The 18,106-nt window shown below is 39.8% G+C and overlaps 1 protein-coding gene across 5 annotated transcripts in view; it reads right to left on the reverse strand.

The window, feature by feature from the left end:
* ZNF827 (zinc finger protein 827) overlaps positions 1–18,106 on the reverse strand; it is a 116,697-nt gene that overhangs the window by 50,316 nt on the left and 48,275 nt on the right. For all 5 annotated transcript variants that reach the window (XR_015772688.1, XM_088056618.1, XM_088056619.1 and 2 more), the window contains one exon: positions 10,818–11,301. Coding sequence is in view for 4 of the 5 variants with exons in the window: in XM_088056618.1 (XP_087912744.1) it covers positions 10,818–11,301 (484 nt within the window). In the remaining variant the exon portion in view is untranslated. The remainder of the gene's footprint in view (positions 1–10,817; positions 11,302–18,106) is intronic.

Here is an 18,106-nt window from a genome sequence, read left to right on the forward strand (position 1 = left end):
GAATTTGCACTACTTTTCAAGTAAATCTTCTTATAATTTTTTTTTTGTTTAACCATGAAGAGATACTTCTTTCCCTATCTCTTCATGACCTTTTCTTGGCCAAAATATCACTTTAAACTCCCAGTAACACACAGCAGATGACTCGCTGAGTGCCTTTAACTTTGGTAAGTTTACATTTTTCCCACCTCTCTAAACTTCTGTCTCCACAAACACAAAAGACTGAGCATTGTGCCTGACAAAATCTGGCAACATTTACCTGCTTGGACTCCATTCTCCAATTCACAGTTTCTTACCTACTCTCAGTTTCCTGACTTTTTTGGCTTATTTCCTCAGACACTCTCCTTCTCAGCAACTCCCTCAAAACTCCTGGAGAAACTGAATTCCTGCATCCTACCATGAAGTGCTCACTATCTCCCAGAGACCAGAACTCTAAAATATGAGGTACAACTGCCATCTTTATCAGAATTAGACACTTACATTTACTACTTTGAGCCTTTGTTCATTTCCACACTCTTCAATTTTTTTATGTTTGCCTTTGGGAGTGTGCTAATGATTTTTAAAGCTACTGCATTACCCTGTAACACAACACATCTTCTCAATTTATATTTCAGAGTTGTTTGATTTTCCTCCTTGTTGGCTGGACAGCAATTACCAAAGAACAAGATTAAGGCAAGTAGTAAAGGAGTGCACACATAAGCAATGTGCACATACACATTAGTTCTATTCACTTCAGAAATAACATTACTTTATATCTGGAATTTTTAACATGACCTATAGGCACTTTCACCAGCACTAGGAATTGCTTCTGCATTTTTTATCTTTTAAAGAAGAGCAAAACTAGAAACATGAAACATTAAGACATGCTTTAACCCATAAAAATATAAGTTAGAGCTCTCAAGCCAATCCTAACTATACTAAGGTACTAACAAAAAATTTCATCTATCTTCTTTAGCCTGGCCTCAGTCTATTCTGGGGTTTGTCCTGGAGTGATGAACAGTCACAAAAAAAGAGACCCAACCCTTCACTGTTAAATTACCTTCTGCTGTCCTTTGCTTTTAAAACATGCCACTCCAGCTGCTTTGCTGATATGAAAAATATCTCCACCAGGATCTGAGAGAGAGCAGTCTGCCTGAACTTTCAGAGAACATTGGGGAAAGAAAAGGTCTTTTGAATTTATTCCTTTCAAAAAGGTATTAATTCAAATTTGTCCCAGAAAATAAAGGGAGCATGAGTCCATGTGAAGAGGTAAAGACAACCCACTGAGAACAACCATTAACCTGTGGACCCAGGCTTGTCTCTGCCATGAACCAGGGCAGAAAACAAGCCAGGTAGAGCAAGCACTACAGGTTGGGTGAGCCTACACTCTTCCACCATTTAAAATAGAGGTTACATTAAACTTGCATAGATCAGTGTAAGTTTGCAACCATATACCATGGCAAAAACTTCCATAAACAAAAAAATGTAACAGAATTCATATAATATCACAGACTTAAGCAAGGAACTTATTACAAGAGTTAGGTGCTATAGTATGCAGTGAGACATGCTTATTGCATTATCCTACCACAAGAAAAAGGATCAAAAGGAATGCTTTTGAAAGAAATTAGCACTTTTTAACCCCTCTTATCACCAAGGCAAAAGTCAGCAGCCAATTTGACCCAGTTCAAGGGCCGGTGTAAGGTGGTGCCTCCATACTCGTCATCCCAGGGTACCCTCAAACCCTACTAAGATGAAGACAAGTTGTAATAGCTCAGAGGACCAAAAAATTCAAGGTAGGTCACATAAGAGTTTACATAGTGTAGCAATAGTCCAGTCCTTGGCCCCTCAATTCAGGAAGAACACTGAGGTGCTGGAGTGAGTCCAGAGAAGGGCAACAGAGCTGGTGATGGGTCTGGAGCACAAGTTTTATGAAAAGTGGCTGAGGAAGCTGGGGGTGTTTAGCCTGGAAAAAAGGAGGCCCAGGGGTCACTATCACTCTACTATTCCCTGAAAGGAGGCTGTAGCCATGTGGAGGTCTCTTGTCCCAGATAGCCAGCAACAGGATAAGGGGAAATAGTCCCAAGCTGCACCAAGGGAAGTTTAAGTTGGACATTAGGAAGAATTTCTTCCAGAAGGAGTGATTACACACTGGAATGGGCTGCCCAGAGAGGTGTTTAAGGAAAGACTGGATGTGGCATTCAGTGCCATGGTCTAGTTGACAAGGGGATGTTTGGTCATGGATTGGACCAGATGATCTCAGAGGTCTTTTCCAACCTGACTGATCCCAAGAAGTGACAGATCCAGAATGAATCAAGTTTCCCTCCTTTCCTCTGTACACCTTTCTCTTTCTATCCCTACCCCACATGTGATCACTCCTGCAGTGACAGCATGTGCTGCCAGGAGCCACTACCTCCTCACACTTCTGAGCCATCATCCAGGGTAACAATGATAAACAAAACCATGTTGATAACAAATCTACCAGCACAGCATCAGACACAATCTAAATGAGCTCTTCATGAGATATGTATATTCTGTGTGTTTACAATACTTCACCAATGAGAAAAAGAAAACAGTCAGGGTCCCCCAACCCAGAGGAAGCCCTGAAGGTGCGCCTTTGGCAGTATTACATGAAGGAAAAGAATCCCAGACTGTTGCTCTTACCTATGTCACTGATTCTGCCTACTCTAGCTGCTTTGTTTTGGACAGAAGAAGGAATTAATAAATTAGGAAAGAAGTAGAGTCATATTTCTTTAATTATCTGGCAGCACATTCCTTGAACTGATGATGTTTTCTAAAAACCAAACATTTAAATTGTAGATAAATCACAAAAATAGAAGAGTTATTAGCCTCATTTTTCTTCCTCCTGAAAACAAAAACAAAATCAAGCAACTACTGGGTCAGTTTCAAGCCAATTACTAAAATTAACAGGGTTTTTACCCCTTCTTGAAATATACTAAAGCAGATTTTAATGTAAATGAAGCCTAAAACAGAAGGACAAATAAAAAAGGTTGTCTCATTTATTAGATCCATACATTAAAGCTAGAAGGGAAGAAATTCCACAACACAAAAAAGACCCTCTAAACAACAAAAGTCCTCACCACTCTTGTCTCTGCCCCATCTTGCATCCACAACTATGGACAAAATTACTAACACATGGCTAATAGCAAGGGTGATGCATCTACTAGTCATTTTAGGGAAAACAATAAACAGATGTAAGAAAAAAATGTTGCAAATAAAAGTTTACTATGACCAGTTTTTACAAATCTCATGACTGAGGAATCCTTAAAAAAATTAGAACTAGACAAGAATGAAAAAGAATATGTTGAAGATTATTAAAGTATATTTGAATGACAAAATTATTACTCCCCAGAAGGGAGAGTATCTTCTATCTTCATACAAAAATAGATACACACACATATCCTAATTTGTATTTAATTTACATTCATTCTGAACAGCAGTGAGAACAGAATGAAGGATGTGTTGTCTGCAGACTGAATTAAAAAAACCCCAGCAATTTAATTTTGAAATGCACGGTGAAGAAACAAAACAAACCCACGTAGCAAATGAAACCAACAGGCAGGAATCTCTCAAGCACAGTGGATAATGCTCCATTTGTTCCATTCCATATCCAGAAAAAACACAGATCAAAGAATATTCCAGACTGCTGATTTTTATCTTCCTGGCAACTGGAACCATTTGAGCCATTTGGCAAAAGTAGATGATGAAAGTTGTAACACTTTCCTGAAACTGCCAAATGCCACAAGAAAAGCTTTGGGCATCTGCCACTAATCTGAAACACTCTGGTAGAAGCTGCTAACTCCATCAGTCCACTTAAGAGGATTTCTAAATGCTCAAAATGTTTATAACTGAAAGAGGAAAAATGGGCTGATTGCTTCCAACTGAAGCTCAATGTTACAAGTCACAATCAGCAAGAAGTTGGTCACTGCTCCATCTGAGAGAAAAACATAAAGGAAAAAACAGAATCCACAACAAAATTCTGCCACAAAAAAAAGTAATGAAAAAAAGCATCCATAGAGTCTGAGTTGAAAGGAACTAAGATGATCCTTCCTTCCATCCCAGATGGTAAACTCTGAGATGTGGTGGTTAAAATGAACCAAGGGCCTTGGATCAGTTCTGCAGTATTTGGAGGACACAGTCCCATGGCAGTGCACATCACATCACCCTGAAGGCAGCTGTGGTCAATAAAGGGTGTGACATGGGTCATCTACTATTTTACTCTCTGGCAATTGAAGTGTCTAGGTAGGAATTGGCATTCTGCATGGAGACCATGGCTTATATTTGATGATTTGATTCAAGAACTGAGAAAGGAGCACAAACACCGCAGAAGCAGCCCCCAGTGAGCTAATTGCTTTGCAAGAAAAATCTATGGAATTGGAACCTGTTGGAGAATCTCCAGACTAAAATCCAATTGGTCTGATAAATTATGTTCATCTTATTAAACATAGAGGCTGCATACACTGCAAGTGGCCCAAAAGGAGAAATACTGTTCTTCTGGCAGGACAGTCTAGCTGGTCTATCATTTCCTTTTAGTGCCTCTTGCCCTGGAGTATTAAGATGTCCCAGAGCACTTCATGCTACCTAGCCCTTCTAGGAATTCTCAGTCAATTACACCTGAATTTTAAAGCCCTCTCCTCTGCCCTAGACCAAATAAACTATCCTACAGGGCTATAAAGCACAGAATGGGCATTATCAATGAAAAAGCTACTCGTGACTCAAGGGTGCTCAGCATTACAACGTTTCTTTTTACCAAAGCAGTGCAATGGCAGAATAGACAATCATAAACACAATGAAACCACAATTTGACACCCCTGGGCTTCAGGATACCACTTAAAATATGAGGCCTTCCAAGCCATATTGCTTAAGTACATTAAAAACTGCAAGCATAAGTTGAGAAAGGCCAGCTAACTAAACTGATCTTTAAAGCTGCTCTGTGTTTAGAAAGCTGGAGTCAAGCACAATGAGACATAGCAAAGGAGAATGACCAGTCCTGCTACTGTGCCCTCAAAATTTCACAGTGTTCTAGTCCAAGTGGAATGGAGGAATCAGGCAAACTGCTAAGGCAGGTGCAGAACCACACATCCCTCCCAGCACCCCAAGATGTTTGTTATGCAGCCAAAGTCCCACAGGCTAAACAAGGCTGTAGCATCTGCCAAGACCATTTCCTCCTTTCCAGGTAAAAACCAAAACAGCAGCAGAACAGGTAAGGTTGTGAGGACACTGGAGAAAAGAGAGGGGAGCAGTGAAAGGAGCAAGGAAGCATTTGTTGCTGATAAGAGAGAATTACTTGCAATATGGGAATGTCTTCTTTCTACAAAGGAGCAAAATCAGAAGAGAGAAACACCACCAGACTGACCTTTATATTTGTTTAACAAAACAAAAACCAAAACAAACAATCAGAGATGATTGAACTAACAGTGTTTTCAAACCCTGTTTTGGATGGATGCAAGAGAAAGGCTCATGAGCTCGGACTTCTGCCCAGAATAATGGTGTATTCAGGGAAGCAAAAAGCCATCAGCCTAGCCCAGTCCTATACTCCAAATGTAAGAGTTTGTATAGACATTAAATTGTAAGCACAGACCTGGTTCAGGATAATATTGCTGGCTTCTTTTAAGTTGTACTGGACTAAGTGCACAAAAAAATGAATTTGTTATTCTACATTTTAAATTGCTGAATTAGACCAGAGACTACACTGCTCTATCCTGCTAAATTTTATCTATTCCTTAAAGATGTAAAACACGATGGGTGTGATTTTAAGGATGCTGCAAAATTGCAGATGCAAGATAAGTAATTGCTGAAAAGAGATTACAAGGGTGAAGATATATCAGTAGCAAAGATTAGAACAAGATTTTGTTTGCCCAGGTTTTAAGTAGATGTGCTATTGCACATCAGAATTTTACTTCAAACTAAAGGTCTATGTGGAAACTAGGAAAATGTGAATGTGGAGAGACTTCAAAGAGAGAACTTGATGACATCAGGGATATTTACACTGACAGCAGCATCATGGAATTGATGGTATTTTTAAATTAAGGACATGGCTCGATAATTGTCAGTCCTGTGCACTTACATATTCTAATTGAAATTTTACATTCTGACATAAACGATGTCAGAATCCCAAATTTAGACAGCATGTTTTTTCTTTGGAACTTGTTACTCAAATACATCAATTATGGCAATTTAATTGGATATACTTTTATTTTATTAAAAAATAGCTGTTTGAAGAGTTCAAGCCAGCCAGATCAGTACAGTCAATGGCAAATGATAAAACATTTCAAGTTACTTGTGTTACCTTTAAGGAATGCAGTAATTTTCATGAGCCAAACAGAACAAATAACCTAAGTGATTACTTAGCTTATCTACTAATATGCTGTATGTAGCTGTCTGATGATTTACTCTCTCATTATTCCATCACTGGAATCAGCTAATAAAAACAAGAATGAAAAGCCCAAATATTTTGGATGGTCACCAAAGTCCCATGGTGGCTTTATTTCCCAAAATTAAGTCTTGACTCTTCGCACGACAGTGACAGCAGATAAGACAAAATGAGAGAAAGCAGTTTCTAATTGGTTTAACACGGCCAGCCCCAAACCCTCAGCATTTTAGCTCCTTCCTCCTGTTTTTTTTAAGGTTTTCCATGCAAGTAACTTGGGGGAACATAAAAAGAACAGCAGAGGCAGGGCACACTTGATACCACTCCACAAGATGAAGAGAGCTGCTTGCTGGAGCAATGCACTTGTTTAAACGCAGAGAGGTGGGGGAGAGAGGCCAGCAATGAAGGATGTGTACCAATTACTGTTTCCACACAGAATCCCATGGAGAGCAATAGTGCAAGAGTTCCATTCATTTTGCTGGGATTCATTTATTTCCAAATGTTAAAAGTTACTGCAGCACATAATGTAGGCACAGTAATAACATCACTAGGGTACCCTGGCCATTGTAGTTTGGATCGTTGTTAAAGAATTTTTTATTATGAAAAAAAAACCCAAAAAAAACCAAAAAAAAACCAAAAAAACAAAACAAAAAAACCAAACCCCCAAAAAAACCAAACCAAAAAAACCAAACCAAACTCACCTACCCCCCAAAAAAACCCCAAACCCAAAATAAAAAAAACCCAAAAAAATCCCCAAACCCACCCAAGCCTGAAAAGTGGGTGGAAGGACAGCAGTATTTAAAGAGATGTGCTGTATAATGTCTGTCACTGAAACCTTTGAAACAGAAAAATTAAATACTCTTTAAATTAAGATATGAATGTGTTATAAAGTTTAAACATGAAATTAATGGACTGGGGGAGGAAAACATTCTGACAAAGCATTGATACAGCAAAATACTGGAAAAATTTGAAGTGTACAAGCAGACCTACTGAAATCAGAGGAGCAAGATTTGAAGGCAAAAACATGCTTAAATATTCTTCTCTTTATGTGTTGAGTCATCTGCTAATTATCTTTACAAAAAAATCTGAATAAAGTTTCAGAGAAATCTTTTAAATTTCTTGTGAATTTAAAATCCTCTCCTACCTTAAACTAGGACATAGAGAATTGAATCTAGGGGGAAAAAAAATGAAGATTTGTTCTAATTTTTAGATTTACATTTGGTGATTTGTGTTATGCCTTATTTCATAAAACTCGTAAGTAAAGATCTTTCTGGCAAGTAGTGGCACAGAATTTGGCATGAAGTGATCTTGAAAAGGTCACCCACACCAGTATTTCTCAATCTCTTTAAATCTAAAGCTCCCCTGAGCCTTTCTGAAAAAAACCTGAATGGCTGTTTTGAGCAATGTCACCGTAATTCATCTCTGGCCCGCTCCACATCAGGTCTAACTTTGAACATCTGTAAATTTTCCCCCACTTTGCATCTCTGCAGCCTGCTGCTTGTTTTTGTTCAGATAACATTTCTTGCCACTGCTTATGACATCCTATGGTCCACTGATTGTGATACACACATTTAGTCCATCTTACTGCTTAATATGTGACCAGCCATATCTGACAGGCAGCTGTTTTTGCATTTCCCCAGTGGCAGAGATGCCACAATCTCTCCAGCCAAACTATCCTAGAGGTATAAATACCTCAGCTTGGGAAAGATTTTCCTAATACCTAAACCTTACAGCGATACAATCCTGCTACTTTTTGTCCTAATTACAATGATTTTATGATTATTTAATATAATCTCCATCCTCCATTATTTAATATAATCTCCAGTTTCCATTCTGAAAACTATGCTAAGGCACATGGAAAACAAAGAGGTGGTTGGTGACAGCCAATGTGGCTTCACCAGGGGCAAATCATGCCTGATAAATTTGGTGGCTTTTTATGGTGAGGCTACAGCACTGGTGGACAGGGGCAGAGCAGACTTGTGCCAAGCATTTGACACTGTCACATGTGACACCTTTGTCTCTAAACTGGACAGATGTGGATATGATGGATGGACTTCAACAAGTTTCCCATGAAACTGGAGGTGTACAGATTGACACCAAGCAAGAAGAGGAGTAAAATACATTGGCAAGCAAAAATAAATGTTCATTTAGAACATCAATATTCAATAACAATAAATGCCAAATTCTAAAAGTCTATATATCTATCTACTGCTTCTTTCCTAGCCACAAGGCCTGTCAGAGAAGAAAATTAGATTGTTTTGACATAATTTGGTCTCGAAAAATCTGTGTTGGCTGTTACAATTGGCATATACAATTTGAGATGTCAAAAGATTTATATCATTGGAATGGTAGGGCAAATAATTGAAGCTCTGATGGGCCTAACAAGACTGTCGTAATGAAGAAATCACTCAAAGGAACTTTGTTCAGCAGAGCTGAACCATCAAAACTGCAGCTAATTCTCAGCCAACAGGCTAAAAGAGAACTACTTCTACTCTAAATTTATGCACTTTGTATAGAGGAAAGCATGAACCAAATGTATGTAACACAATATAAATCTCAGAAGAAAAGAAATTCCCTTCCTTCTGACATTGCTCTTCCTGTGTAGCAAACTTGGTGACTGGCAGTACATTTTAATCCAAATATGCACACATACAAAATTACAGATACATCTTACTCCCCCAGCGACTTTATAACATGTTGCTAGGTAACAGTGCATACAAGTCAGGTTTCAAGACCTTTAGTAAGTCACCATAAAATAACTGCATAGGCCTTTTGCATGAATAATGTACATTTGTATCCTTTCTCTGATGCCAATAGAGCAGACACTGAAAACATGACCGTCTGCCAAACTGTGAACAGCTTTCCATCAACTGCTACATGAAAAGCCACACACCAAATTGTTGCATGTTCTCTCAGCTTTCAGGTTTTTCCCCTCTCCTGCACTCTGCTCTCATTCCTGCTACATGCAGCCACCATGAGCACCACCCTCCCCAGGCCAGCCCTGCTGATGTGCAGAGCATCTTCGTGCGCAGCAACCCGAATTTAAAATCGACATCAAAACAGCAACATGTGTGGGACAGCTGTTGGACAGCGTAAGATAGATTTCATATCGAGTCCAAATTTGAAACTCAAGTAAAGAAATGTACAAGCAAATCCAAACAGACTCATCCTGCCCACTTTCTGTCAGTCAGAGTAATATTTTATATTGACAGACTATTTAATATTTTTTCAGGGGGAGGTCCAACACAGCAAACCATTTGTGCCAGCCCAATTCACCTCCTGCTTGCCCTCAGCTATTTTCTCTTTTCCTCGCTGGCTCCATGAAGCCCCAATCTTGAATTTTTGTATTAACCCTTTCTACTCAATTCCTCACAGTACTGTACTCCCAGAGGTATAAAGATCTGGGAAGATGAGGAGAGAAAGATTTTCATAAACAAATGGCTGTGGTTTCACCAAGGCTGGGCATTAAGACAGAGCCAATTCCTTAGTTTACCTGACAATAAAATCTGCTCAAATACAACTTACTTTCCATTTAAAGGAGAAAGCTAACTAATTATTTTCTGTTGTAAAGATTATCTTCTATCTCCAAAGCCTAAAACTTCCCACGGGGACCGAGATCTCCATGTGAAACAGAAGCTCCTTGAGTGACATTTTTCCTGACTTCTTTCTCTTCAAAAATTCAAGGCCAATTTCAAAAACATTTGGCATTGAACACCTCCCCAGCATATCAACTGTTCTGAAGTATTCAGTCAAATCAATAAAAGAGCACATAAAATATAACAGATCCACCCTGAACACATCCTACACTTCAGTTTCACACATGAATATCCTTCTTACAGCAATAATCTGACAGTGAAAAAACACTAAACATATGTTTGGCATTAGATATGGATTTAAATTAAAATAATAATTCTTAAAAGCTTACATGAATCTCTAGGACTACTCTTCTTTTAAAAGTGTTAGCAACAAAACCCAAATGCAGTAATATTCACATGCATTTACTATGTAGGTCTCAAATAGTACTTGGAAAAGAAGGTGACCAATACTTTATTAGTCCTTTGTAATAAGTGGGTAAAGGCAGAGAACTTAAGAACTGATTTTTTGAATATGCTGGGCACTTGGGTGACCCTCAGCAATTTCAAACTAGAGCTACAGGTATTCAGCATGCCTGGAAAATGTGCCACAAAAGACTTGCCAAGGTAAACACTAATGAATGTGAAACCCTGGATAAACAGTTCTCACTCCTAATCCCAGCAATTAAACAGCAAAATCCCTCTCTCCTCTCACTGCTTCCCCTCTGCCCTCCACCATACACCTCTGCTATCAAAAGAAACAAGAAATTATAAGTTAAGAAGCTACAATGTTTTGCTCCTAGCAATTCTTTGACTTAGCAAAACCAAGACAAAGTATCTCCTAGCCCATAAAGGAGCAGCCAACGCTGCTGCTCAATTACCTGACAGCTTCATAAGAAAATCTGATGCCATCTTGACAGAGATGTCTTGGCTGAATAGTGCTGATGCTGTATTGGCCACGAAGTCAGAGGAGTCTTTCAGTTTTGTGTTGTTTGGGGCTCTGTCAACAGTGCTAAGAGCAAAAGGTGCAGCTGAGGCACCAGTGTCGTCTTTGGGCTCTTCTTTCACCAGCAAAGGTGGAACCCCCCCACCAGGCTGCCCAGCCACATCGGGTGTTTTGGATACAGATGCTGATCCTGTGAGGTCAGGCCCCGCTCCTTCCCTCTGTGGTCCTGGGCAGGAGTCACTGTTTAGCTGTGGTGACCCCTTCACCTCAGTTTCTGGCATTTCCTCCTTCACTTTAGACTCTGTCCTGAGGAAATGTTGATGGCAGCGCATGTGGAGTTTCAGGCTGAAGTGGCGGGAGGAGGTAAAAGGGCATAGCTGGCATTGGAAGGTCTCACCCCTGTCTTGGTGCTGATGAACCTGGTTCAAGAGGTGAAAGATAAAAGCATGTATTAAGCCAAGCAGAGTAGCAGAATTGCAGAAATTTCAACTCTGCATTTCTCACACTGTTAAAAAAAGGAAAAAAAAAAAAAAAAAGAAAATATTAACTAATGAGTGAACTCTTCCTTCTGAGCACTTGGAAAGTCAGACCCCAACAACAGTAGGATTCTTTCACATAAGTCAAAGAACGCAAACATCAGACTCAAGTAAAAACAAAAAAAATCAGGAACATCTGTTTCTGCAGCTTGGAAACGATGAAGTCTGCTTTGGATCAAACAGTCCTTACAATCAGATCCTGGTGACCTGTCAGTGTATAAAGACTTCCAAGCTATAACTAATAGCTTTCTTGATTAAAAAACAAACATCACTCTGTGAAACCTAACTAATAAAAAACTGCTCAGAGCAACCCAGGAAAAAAACCCAGCCCAACCAGCACAGCAATGTCCATCACTGATTTATGTATCATTAGAGTAAAAACACAGCACCTGGCAATACCAAGGAGCTATTGAAACAGTTTGCTGCAAATTAATTCTACTAGAAAATAAACAGCTCTTTTATGATACAATAGAAACATGAGAGATGGTGTCTGCCATTTATTCTAGTTTATCAGTCAATTAAGGATCACAGTTAATCTTACTGTCCTCATATTTTGACTGCAGGCTCTTTGTCATAGAGCCTGCATGCTCCAGAATGAATACAATGCCTGTTATCCTCAGGCTCGATCCCAATTACCTTTTAGAGGGAACTCCATCCGTCCATATGTAATGGCTCACATACTATATGAACAGACACACACATTAAACTATATAAGCTACATACATATAATTATACAATTTCTTGCTTCATACAGTAGTCATTAAAGAGAGGGAATAACTGAGCCCAGCATAATAGCAGCAGGGCTGTTAAAAATCTTTTTGCTATGGCTTCACAAATAAATTTTACATCCTGACAGCAGCACTCCAGGCTACTCCCTGCAAAAAGGCTGGCAAATACATACATTTGTTCCTTACTAATGGATGAACATGTGATCAGGGCACACTGGCAACAGCTCAGCTCCACACATTCGCTTTCACTTGTGACTCAAGTTGGTTGGAAACATTTCAGTGAGACAGATTTTTGTTGGAAAATGGCAATTTGTTGAATGCAAAATATTTCACCTGAAACATGGAGAGGTTTGATGAACTCTTGGCAAACAAGGTGTGATTCTCCTACCCCAGTGAGTGGCATTCTTCTTTCCCCCTGCTCCCTGGGGTTGGCTCAGAAGCAGCCAGCTGTGCCAGGGATCCAAGGCTTGCTGCTCCAGCCTGGGAGTCCAAAAGCCCTGAGGGCTGCAGATCTACACAAGGGAGCTTGGAAAACATAGCTTTAGCTTAGACTTTCAGCACCTTCCAGCCTCCTGCAGAGCTGAGATCTAGATCCTGAGGGTCCTGGTACAGAGACTGCAGAGCTCCGGGGTAACAGCAGTGTTTCCTAAACAAGGCTCTGTCAGAATTCAAGCTGAAGCTTCCCACAGTGGTAGACTCGGCCTGACTGATTTCCTATGTTGCAAGGGGAACTGTGTCACAAGCTCAGATCCAGGATTTCCAGCTCTACACAGACGCTTGACTCAGGTCTGCTGAAATGTGAAGCTGGGGGATGTCCCTCTTTTTGTACTTTTTGCATTCAGTGAAGAGACATTTCACCAATGCTGTGTAACTTTTCATTCAGTGGTTCTCTGGTGGCTCTGGATGTGCTAGACAGACAGCAAGAGAGAATTTCTCTTGGCCAGAATGGCATTCTCAATACTGTCTAAGCGTGCCATTTACAGACTAAGCAATTCTGGAATCTCATCATTGCACCTGACAATGACAAAAAAGAAGCTAATGCTAATCTAACACAGATTTAAGGCAACCTTACAGAATAGCAGCACAATAAACTCTAAACATTAGTAGGTTACAATGAAAATGGCAACCAGACTGTTTGTCTACACTACTGGACGCAGGATGGTCTGTGAGTACAGCAGTGTGTGAGCGCTGTTCACAGAGAACATCAAGATGTACTGAGGGCAGCAAGCACCCTCACCATGGCAACTTTATCTCTCACACCCACAGATTCTGTGTGCCAGGGTTTCTCTCCAGGATCCCCTTCAATCAGCATTTCCCTGCCTATGTGTTTAAGCATGTCTTCCAGAGGCCTTTATCACAACCAGTCATCAATACGATGCCTTCAGAAGGCTGTCACTGCTGCAGGCAGGTAACAGAGCCTGTGTGGGAGCCCACCTTCTCTCTCTCCCCAGGAGTATGGCATGCCACCCCTGCAATATCTTTTGAGAATGGATGAAAATAGGAGCCACTGATTCATTTGATTTTAATTTTTTTCTCCTGCCCATAGACAGTAACTTCATCACCAATGGATATATTCTAAAATAAAGAACATTTCTAACTCACAGCCAAGGAATGACAGAGTTCAAACACAAATATTTTGAGTATTGAAAGGAAAAATTTTAGACCCAGAAAAAGAAAAAATTTAAAAAACATTAAGCCAAAGACTTAGCCCCACAATGTCCAAAATCTCTTCCTGCCAGAAGACTTTAACTTTTATTTTATTTTCAAAAATAAATAACATTAATTTAAAAATCTGAATACTAAAACTAAGCTAAAATCCCTCTACAAGAAAAACTATCTCTTGTTTTCTGATTCAAAGGCAGCTAAAACAGCCAAGAATTGCCATTCTCTGCCATTTGGGGGAAAAGTCAAGGCAGCAACTACTTGCTACAAAATAAAAAACAAGAAACCCTGTAGAGCTACACAGAAAGCCACAGGGGAGATTTAGGGGATGCAATATTACAGTCCAAAAAACTGCCTGCTCCCTCCACGAGGCAGAGAATGGCTCTTAGACTGTGCTAATGCTACCCAAACCATCAGATGTCTTCTTTAGACTCAAATAGGCTCTTCCTGCAAGAACCACAGGCAGGAGACAAGAGTGCAGCTGGCAGGTTTTCCCCAAAGTGCCAGTCTGAGCTCAGCTGCTGCCAGATTTGGATCTCTCTGAATTACACTGCAACAAACCACAGTGCACAACCTGCTCATACACAATGCTTCTTTCAAAATCCCATAAAACTACTGTTTGACTTATGCCAGAACCACTTAAGGGCTTCTGGCTTCGGAGTTTATTTCCTTTAACCAGGGATGTTCTTCTTGACTGGGGAAAGGACTTGTATCATCTTTATTCTAACCCTACAGCCTGCCCAGTCTCAAATGATACTTTGTAGTTTTGCAGTTTTTTTCCAGTGTGTGCTTGCTACGACACATGCAGTAATTTTCAACAGAATTATGGTGTCCTCACAAACTTTAGGCCTTGTTTGAGGACTTGGGTACATGTTACGTATTGGTCAAAATTTTTAATTTTTTTTTTTTCTCAGTTTGTCTTGCTGCCTCCTCATTCTCACAAGAAAGAAAAAAAAAAAGAGGCCATTCAGTTCATCTTCTCTATCAGGCACTATTCTGATCACACCTCTCTCACCCTCCTGGCAGTCCCATTCTTTTCAGCTTCATTCTTCAAAGGCAGTCCTTTCTTGCCATCCCACTAATAATTTTCACTTCCAGCTTTTAAAGTCCCTTCTTATTTCTCATATGTGTTTTCTAATGCAGTAACCAGAAGTGGCAGCATACCATATGCGAATAATAACATTGTTACATTTTCAGTGTTATTTTTGTTTTATTCTCCAGACACTCAAATATCTAATGTGCTTTTTAACCACTGCTGTGCATGCCAAGAAAAGGTTTTCATTGAACTGTCTACAACAATATCCAGATATTTTTCCTGAGCAGTTACAGTTCATTATATCCGACAGCCAGGTGCATTATTAGACTCTGGTTTCCAAGGTACAGTACCTTCTATTTGTCAACAATAACTTAATTTCCCCCCTTGTTTCTCAGGCAGCCAGCCTCCTTTTGTTCCCTTTCAAGCTTTGCCTTTTTTAATCTCGATTCATGCACATAAGGTTGTACCATCTATAATTCTCTTACCCACAGTCATCACTCTGTATACATCACATTTGTTAAAATATGCACAATTCCACTTTTAGTAATGGAACACCCCTCTGTTAGCCTTTTGTCATGCTTAAAATTGCTAATTCCTTCCTACCCTTTGTTTTACTGTCTCTTGGTGAATTTCTAATTTGCCACAGTACATCACATCGCTTAATTTATTTGGCAGCTTCTCTGTGAGAAGCTTTGCCAAAGGCTTTTTTTATAGACCAAATAAATTTCAACTGATTTTAAAGTCTGTGATTTTCCTGACATGCTCAAAACATCTTAGCAGAGGAACACATGATTTTCTTTTACAGAAACCACATGTCTCCATCGTATCACATCATTTGTATCAATGTGCTGGTTTTTCTGTTACTTTTTTTTGTGTGTGTGGACATTGTAACTTTCCCAGTATCATAAGCCACTTCTAATGTCACCTTTTCATAGTTACATGCAACATCTCTGCAGGTTTACCAGCCATACAAATGTGCCACAGTTAGAAATACATGTGATCCCACCCAACAAAGTAAAACAGGAGTAGGGGTAAGAAGAAAGGTGACACAAGGCACAGCCTGCAATTTTGTGGTACTGCTGAGATTGATCTTTTCCCTTCCCTAAAGATGGGAAAGGCTGAGCACAGACTCTCCTTTCTGGTTATGAGACACAGGCATTCATGTTTCTTTTGTGGCATTATTTTAAAAATTGAGTACACTTTCCATTTTAACATCAATCATGTGCCGTCTGCTTTTTCATTTCATGCTCTTTTCCAACAAATTCCCTCAGTTTTAGAATATTGCATTTTCAAAAGTTGAGTGCTGTGGTGCTAGTTTGATCTGATCCTTCCCCTCAAGACACATATGTTATTTATATAGTATTTTCTTCTTTAAAGTATTTCCTCACTTTGCTTGAAAACAAGGGGAGGAAAAAAGGCCTCTGCAGTGCTGGACTGGATTAGGTGTTATAAAAAATATTTTTTGAAAATATTTAAGGTCCTGTCTTATCTTTCTTTGATATGCAAAATGTAAGATTAAAAGGGAGATACTTGAAGTCATTTGTGGTACCTGAGACTCCAGGCACAGATTTTATATATTGAAAAGCTGTGCAAGTTTGCATTAGCTCCCCTCAGATGATGGGGATGTCATAGAATCACAGGTGCCTCCCAGGGCTCTTAAAGTTCAACTTAAAAATAAACAAAACCCCCTCCTGTAAAACACAGTCAACCTCCCTCTCCCAAGAGGTTGAAGATTCTTTGAAAAGAACTGGTCCCATACTTCACCAAAATGGATTAGGAAAGCTTATTCAGTTGTCTGACACTAGCTGAGGAAGAAAGAGGGAAAAGCAAATCACCAAGAGGCACTGAGCACCTGGCCCCATTCCTCAGGACCTTGCCTGATTCCCATTATCATATAATTAATGGGCTCCCTAACTGCAAGGCTGATTATAACCCTGTTTGTATTAGACAAGAACATTAATCTGGATCTCACTGAGATGGTTGCTCTTCATAAGCAGAAAAATCCTGCAGTTGAGCATCACATGACCTGCCTACCACTGCATTGAACCTTCCTGTAAAATTTCATCTTCCTTTCCCTCATTTTCTATCAAACCCTCATGTTTCAGCACACGTTCACAATGCTAAACTTCTTTTCTACTGCTACAACACATAGCTCATCCATTTCTGCCTTATGTCTATATAGCAGCACAAGGAACATTTATAGGTATTGTTTTTGGCCATAAGCTCCTCTTCCTCACTCCCCCTTCCAAGTCCTCAGCTAATACCCTGTTGCTTTCTTGGAACATATCTGTATGATCTCACAGCCTATCTGTCCACCAATTGCTGACAAAGATATGTGTATGATCCAAAGGCACCAATTGGCCAAAGTCTGACTGATGCTTGTGGTATTGCTCTGAGGAAAATGTAATCCCTTTCAGGAAAAACAGAAAAGCCTGACTACATCTTGCTGAATTACACCACAACTTTCCATTGCTCTCTGCAGAAGAAGTACATATGATACTGTCTCAAGAAGAAAACATACTCCAGCTGAACATATATTTTGCTAAACAGACAGAACTCAAGCATAATACTTGCTGCCTGCTTGGACAAGACACCTCTCTCAGCTACCCATTCATTTTGTCCACCTCCATTTTCAGTTCAGTATCCTCAGCATCCCTGGAAACCATGCTATGATACCGGAATCAGCTGCTGAGGTGTTCCCCCCCAGATTCCCGGGAATAACAGCCCAAACTTGTGGTTTTGCATGCACTACAATTTGCCTCAAAAAAAACCCCAAAAACAAACTAATAAAATTCTGTACCGTGTCTATTTTAGGATTTTTCCAAGGTGCCTATCACTGTGGAATCTAAACACAATATAACAATTATAGTTAACACTCTGTGCCTTAAAAGGCATGCTACTCAGCTCCGCTTGTTTGTTGTGTGTCTGTGTGGAAACTTTCCTTCTGTTTCCCTTCTTGCGCCTTTCACTTCCTCGCCTCCAGTTGTGAGCTGGCCCTGGCAAAGTGCCCTTAGCAGAAGAAAGCTTCATCCATGTGGTGGGTAGCACATGCAGATCTGAATATGGGTCAGGGCAGGAATCATTCCAGATCTCTATTAAGTTTTTCTCCATAGCAGGGGACGGGACACCAAAAATGTTGGCAACATTGTGTTCTGGGTCAGTCACTTAGACACGTTATAATTATCATAAAATTACACACTCTATATATTATATAGTTATTGGTCAATAGGCTAAAGACATGGTAAGGAAGGCCCATATGGAC

This window comes from Pseudopodoces humilis, chromosome 6 (assembly GCF_049639895.1).
Source record: "Pseudopodoces humilis isolate 2021_Gansu_Grassland_sample_001 chromosome 6, ASM4963989v1, whole genome shotgun sequence".
NCBI lineage: Eukaryota > Metazoa > Chordata > Aves > Passeriformes > Paridae > Pseudopodoces > Pseudopodoces humilis.